A 6,863-nucleotide genomic window follows, 5' to 3' on the forward strand; every position below is an offset into this window, starting at 1 on the left:
GTTCAAAGGCACTCAAATCACCTTTCTTCCCCATACTGATGCTCGGTTTGAACTGCAGGAGATTGTCTTGACCATGTCTACATGCCTAAATGCATTGAGTTGCCGCCATGTGATTGGCTGATTAGAAATTAAATGTTAACGAGCAGTTGGACAGGTGTACCTAATAAAGTGGCCGGTGAGTGTATATATTTCAAAGTGGTTTCTTTAAACATACATTACCAATCCAACATGTATCAAAGTGATTAAATGAAGAATAAAACACCAGCTGAACAGCTTCACTCTCAGCCTGAGTAAATAATCTTTGCTCCATATCTCCATCAGTTTTGGGGTCCCAGACTCAAAAAAGTTGAAGACTCCTGGCTTAGAACATGGCAGAGGCTGGTTCTGATTAGTTGTATTCAACTCAAGTTCTTATAGTTTCTCAAATGATTTTGGGAGTTTTCATTTAAAATTGACAATGCATACCTAATTTTTTTAAAAGCCATACATTTTTTTTTCCTACAGGCTTTTGATCACGGAGAGGAGAAAACGTTTGGCATCTATGGCTGACGAGCCTGAAGTAGCCCATCAGCATCAATCATCATCAATACTTCATCAATACTTATAAAGAACAAGTCAGTGTTGCAAACACAAACGATTTATGCTGCACTACCTTTTTTCTGTCCACATGGAAAATACTATGACCACTATATTAAATAGAATAGAATAGAAACAGCCTTTATTGTCCCGCGCGAAATAGAGGGATAAAAATACCTTTTTAAATTATAACAAAATCCTTTTTATTCCTAAAAAGTTGTCTCGTTATTCCCACCACACATCCAAAGGCAAAAAAAGCAATTTCTCCTTAATTTGCCTACAAATACCATCTTGTTTCCCCAACCTTTCATTTGCATCTGACATTTAAAACCTCATTTGAATGTAGTTGCATACATCTTCTTCCTCTTCCCTTCTTTCAGCTCCGTGCAACTTGTAAAGGAAAGCATCATTCAGTTTGCCTTTATGTTTTCATCCTGGCTGAAGGGAGAGTCAGACGGTTGTGATGGAGACTGAAACTAATGAGTGGAAAATGAGAGTGGACAGAGGAAAACCAGGATTTCTGAATGAGAGACAGTAAAAAACATTCTGCATAACAACAGATCTGCAGCCAAAGCTGTGTTCTTGTGATCGAAAGATAACCCAGTGGCATAAGAGCTGCAGAATTTAATTAAAATTTAAAAAATGGCAACAAGATTCAGCTTTAGGATTTTTCAGAGAAATATCACTGCCTAACACGTTAAACACAAAACAATAGCCTATATGCCACGGTCATTAATGACGTATTTCCAGTAAAATTCTTGCCACGCTCCTCCCTTCCACTCCCTGCCTGTTTTTACCGTTAGCTGCTAGTCCTAGTCTGTGAAAAAGTCACAAAAGTTAAAGCATCTGTGATCTACTGGTATAAAACGTGAGTTCTGTTGTGTGCCGTTGTGGCCACTAAGCAGCAGGTACGATCGAGTAGTTAGTTTTTCTCCTTTTTCCTTTAGATGAGGAGGTGACAGCAGAGGATCATAGCATTACAGGGAAAACTTATCTTTAAAAGCTCACGCTTGTGTTTGTAATCAGCATTTCTAACCTGAGGATATTCAAGAGCCAGCATCAGAAATGAGAAGACGGAGGTTACAAAAGGGAAATGTACATTTATCCCCTTTTACTGCCAAGAGAGAGGAAAGACCTCCTCCACACGACAGCTAGCAGGAAGCTAACAGGAAGCTAACACAGCAGCCGGTACAAAGGTAGGTGTGTGTGTGCGCGCGCTTGTTATATGAAATGCTTTTATGTGACTTTGTCTTGAGGTTTATGCAAAAGTAAAAACTTGTTAGAGTGTATATTACAGCGTAGACTAAAGCCAAGTCACGAGCCCCCCCCCCCCGAGCACTTTTCTTTCCACTTGGCTGAACCTGTACGTCTCCTGTGTTTATGTTGGTACATGTAATATGCTAATTCTGTACTGTGGAGATCATTAAGAGTCGTTGTCGGGTGAAAAAAACTTTTGCTAACACTGTGTTGACCGTGAACCGGAAGTGTTGGGAGTGGCATCCAGTGCTGGGCAGGATGTCCGTGGCATATAGGCTATTCTTCTGAATTTCTAGCTTCTTTCTGAAGTTTTTTCTAATATAATTTTTTTAATCCAAAAAATTTTGTTTCCAGAGATCCAGTGGAGTGAGATATTGTGCACAGCAGCACAAATAGACAGGTTTACTTTTAAACTCACAGGTTTAATTAAAGTATAATTCTGTGGAAGCTGAAAATTTAAGATGTAGAAATAACAGATCTGTGTTGACTGCCCTCACCTGGTGGGTTGTGTGTACTGTACAAGTCTCAAACAAGAGGCATGATGCTACTGTAGTTACTGATCCTCATTATAAGAACTTTTATTTCTTTTTTCTTCTTAAAATGATATACTATGCATTTGTTTTAATTTACTTTGGTTCTTTAAGTAAGTCATACGTGGACAACAGTTCAGTTCTTGATCTGAAGAGTATTGTTCCTATAGTAAGGCTTCATCCATCGAGGTCCTGCAGTTTTTAAATGATGTGACATTTGTTTGTGAAGGTTCCCCAGCGCTACCCGGTCCTGTCAGAGCTGATCTTTCAACCGGACTAGTCCGTCTGCGTACTGGAACTGCTCGCTGTTCTCGTACTCCAGCATGTCCAGGGCGACCTCGCAGCTCTCCTTCACCACTCGCTCTCGGTCGTCACGGTAAGACTGCAACACGGCCAGACACTCCTGTCTCCCGATGGAGCCCAGCGCCTCCGCCGCCTCGTGGCGCACCATGGGGTTCTCGTCGGAGCGCTCCAGGGCCGCGCGCAGGGCCGGGACCGCTGCCGGGTGCTGCATCTGACCTAGGACGTAGCCGATCTCGTGGCGGAACAGAGCGCTGGAGCTCTGCAACCCTGGAGCCAAAATGAAAACTATATATTAAAAACTTATCACACGTTCTGCATGGAGAAGAATAAAAGAGCTGAAGAAGCTGAAACAGAGTGGTCACAGCTAAAAGAAGCAGAATGCTAGCTAAAAGTACAAAAGGCTGAAGCTTTGGGATAAAGGCAGAATAAGACAAAGACAGAGCCAGAAGCTGAAGAGGATTTCAAAGAAAATACAGTGGTTTGCAAAAGTATTCATACCCCTTGAACTTTTCCATATTTTGTCACATTACAACCACAAACATAAATATATTTCACTGGAATTTAATGTGAAAGACCAACACAAAGTGGTATACAATTGTGAAGTGGAAGCAAAATTTTACATGAATCAAAACATTTTTTACAAATAAAAAACTGAAAAGTGCGATGTGCAAAATTATTCAGCCCCCCTGAGTCAATATTTTGTGGAGCCACCTTTTGCTGCAATTACAGCTGCAAGTCTTTTAGGGTATGTCTCCACCAGCTTTGCACATCTAGTGACTGCAATTCTTGCCCATTCCTCCTTGCAAAACAGCTCAAGCTCAGTCAGATTGGATGGAGAGCGTTTGTGAACAGCAGTTTTGAGATCTTGCCACAAATTCTCAATTGGGTTTAGGTCTGGACTTTGACTGGGCCATTCTAACACATGAATATTCTTTTTTTTAAACCACTCCATTGTAGCTTTGGCTTTATGTTTAGGGTCGTTGTCCTGCTGGAAGGTGAACCTCCGCCCCAGTCTCAAATCTTTTGCTGACTCCAACAGGTTTTCTTCCAAGATTGCCCTGTATTTGGCTCCATCCATCTTCCCATCAACTTTGACCAACTTCCCGGTCCCTGCTGAAGAGAAGCACCCCCAGAGCATGATGCTGCCACCACCATATTTGACAGTGGGGATGGTGTTTTCAGAGTGATGTGCAGTGTTCTTTCTCCGCCACACATAGCGTTTTGCATTGTGGCCAAAAAGTTCAATTTTGGTCTCGTCTGACCAAAGCACCTTCTTCCACATGTTTGCTGTGTCCTCAACATGGCTTCTGGCAAACTGCAAACGGGACTTCTTATGGTTTTCTTTTAACAATGGCTTTCTCCTTGCCACTCTTCCATAAAGACCACATTTGTGTAGTGCACGACTAATTGTTTTCCTGTGGACAGTTTCCCCCTCCTGAGCTGTGTGTGGCTCTCTGCATTTCATCCAGAGTCACCATGGGCCTCTTGGCTGCCTCTCTGATCAGTGATCTCCTTGTTCGGCCTGTAAGTTTAGGTGGACGGCCTTGTCTTGGCAGGTTTACTGTGGTGCCATACTCTTTCCATTTCCGGATGATGGATTGAACAGTGCTCCGTGAGATGTTCAAAGCTTGGGAAATCTTTTTATAACCTAAGCCTGCTTTAAACTTCTCCAAAACCATATTCCTAACCTGTCTGGTGTGTTCTTTGGACTTCATGATGCTGTTTGCTCCCCAATATTCTCTTAACCAACATCTGAGGCCGTCACGGAGCATCTGTATTTGTACTGAGATTAGATTACACACAGGTGGACCCTTTTGAGTCATTAGCAGTCATCAGGCAACTTCTGAATGCAATTGGTTGCACTCAGGGAAAAGGGGGCTGAATACTTTTGCACGTCGCACTTTTCAGTTTTTTATTTGTAAAAAATGTTTTGATTCATGTAAAATTTTGCTTCCACTTCACAATTGTATACCACTTTGTGTTGGTCTTTCACATTAAATTCCAGTGAAATATATTTATGTTTGTGGTTGTAATGTGACAAAATATGGAAAAGTTCAAGGGGTATGAATACTTTTGCAAACCACTGTATGTTTTTGAAGGAACAGAAGAGGTCGTGTGTGTTGATATTATGAAAAATATTTCTCTAAATAAATCTATATACGTCTAAACGGCTGAAATAAAAAGTATGCAGAAGTAGTTAAGTTTGCAAGAAACACAGAGCTAAAAACAAGCTACGTCTTCCAGTTGTAGGACTGCGTATCAAACTAGGAATCAAAACGTAAGAAAATCGTCTTGTTAATCTTGGTTCCAATCGATGCTCGATGCCAAACCCTACTCTAGGACCAGGATTGCCCACCCCTGCCTCACACTCTGTCCTGAGCACGTGTTCAGACTTGTTCTAGTCCAGGTTAGTCCAGTACCCACCGTCTCCCAGAGCCAGCACAGCCTCCTCCGTGCCCAGGTTCCTCAGGGCAAACATGGCTCGGTAACGTTCGAACAGCGGCAGACTCTCATCCAACAGAGCAGAGCGCAGCTCCGACACGTTCCTCCTCTGTGCTGGAGGGGCCGGGTCTACAGAACAGTAGGGGTTTTTATCTGTGCCGCCGTCCTCCAGCTCCGATTCTCCACCACTCTGTAACCACTCGAGCCGACGAACGGCCAACTGACACGTCTCTGCAACCTGCAGGTAAAACGCAGATTATTTCTCACTGATCTGGGCCAGAATATGGGCTTAAAGAACTTGTTTCTGGGGCTCCTACCTCTATGAAAGGATCCTGGCAGTACTCTTTCAGTAGGTCCAGAACCACCGAGTCTCCAATCGCTCCCAGAGCCTCTCCTACAAGCGCGGCGAGGCAAACAGAACGAAGGAGATGCAGATCATCGACATCGATAAAGACAAATGAAACACATCGCTCAAAGCGTTTCAAACAGGATGTATAAGAAGAGTAAAAATAAACAGACTTATGGGCTCCTGCTTCTCTCTCTGGATGTGGAAAACCAAAGTAGTTCTTCACTGTTTTTTTTTTTAAATAAAGAACCAGTCTTGTACCGGTTCTGGTGGGAGAAACAGCCAATGTGAGCGCATGTTTACCTGCTTCATGCCTGACCATGGGTTCCTGACTTCTGTCTTTGAGAACATCTGTTAAAACGGGGATGGCTCGTGTGTCCTGCATCTGTCCCAGGCAGTAGGCCAACTCATGCTTCAGCAAAGCCGAGTCATCAGTGAACGCCTTGCTGATCCATTCTATAGCTTCAGCACCTGGAGGGAAAAAATAACAAGGAAAACCATGTTAGCCATGTTTAAATCAGATAAGTACTGGCACTCTATAAACTGACTGGATTAAAGTTAAAATGATTTAAACTTACAACATTACTATATTATAAAACTAGGTTTCCCTTTTTTGTCAATGCTCTTTTGGTCAACAGAAGAAGAAAATCACAGTTGGTGCTCTGGTTTCTGATTTCCAGGTCTGTGATTGGTTCCCTGATCCAATACTTAACGGCGCAGGACATCCCTAACTATCACTGACGTGTTTTTTTTTTGACAGCTCCACTGAGCATGCAGATCTAGATAAACCACACCAATCACAAGCCTGGAGGTCAAAGTGGATACTGATCTTTAAGTTAATCAATCTTTGAGGGGATTTGTGATTAAAATGAGGAAACTGCCTTGTCTGCTTTTAAATAACTTCTTAAAACTCATCTCTGCTCCTTGGTCTTTGACATAATCTGAGATACAGATGTTTTAGTTGAATTTTTGTTTTTTTTTTTCTAACAGATTTGATATGTTTTTGTTTTATGATAATGCTTTGCTTTTTAGGCTTTAATTATGTACTGTCACTGTTCTGTTTTACTGACAGCAGGGTTAGCACTTTGTTCCTGTTGCTTAAAGGGATTTGCAGTGTTTCCCCTAGGTAATTGGTCTTGGGGGGGCTACTTGTTTTATAAAAACATAAATTTACATGACTCACCTGCAATTATGGTAATAAGTTTACACATACATAAATATTTAATTGCCTAACTATATACTAGTTAAGGACTCCTCATGATAATTATCAATAAAATTATTATTGATAATAAGTGATCAGAACTGTGTGCAGCAGATGATCCGAGTCCAGAGTTCTCAGTTTGAAACCTTCTGGAGCTCTTCTGTGTGACTCTAGGTGTGACAGAGTGTGGATGGTTGATTGTCTCTTT

At 41.9% G+C, this 6,863-nt stretch overlaps 1 protein-coding gene across 1 annotated transcript in view; it reads right to left on the reverse strand.

The window, feature by feature from the left end:
- Positions 1-2,237: 2,237 nt before the first annotated feature.
- dohh (deoxyhypusine hydroxylase/monooxygenase) overlaps positions 2,238-6,863 on the reverse strand; it is a 16,521-nt gene continuing 11,895 nt past the window's right edge. Inside the window, exons 3-6 of the mRNA XM_014008093.1 lie at positions 5,758-5,925; positions 5,426-5,502; positions 5,091-5,346; positions 2,238-2,933 (exon numbers count right to left, since the gene is read on the reverse strand). Coding sequence (XP_013863547.1) covers positions 2,617-2,933; positions 5,091-5,346; positions 5,426-5,502; positions 5,758-5,925 — 818 coding nt within the window. The 3' untranslated portion in view covers positions 2,238-2,616. The remainder of the gene's footprint in view (positions 2,934-5,090; positions 5,347-5,425; positions 5,503-5,757; positions 5,926-6,863) is intronic.

Source organism: Austrofundulus limnaeus, unplaced genomic scaffold (genome assembly GCF_001266775.1).
Source record: "Austrofundulus limnaeus strain Quisiro unplaced genomic scaffold, Austrofundulus_limnaeus-1.0 Scaffold47, whole genome shotgun sequence".
Taxonomy (NCBI): domain Eukaryota; kingdom Metazoa; phylum Chordata; class Actinopteri; order Cyprinodontiformes; family Rivulidae; genus Austrofundulus; species Austrofundulus limnaeus.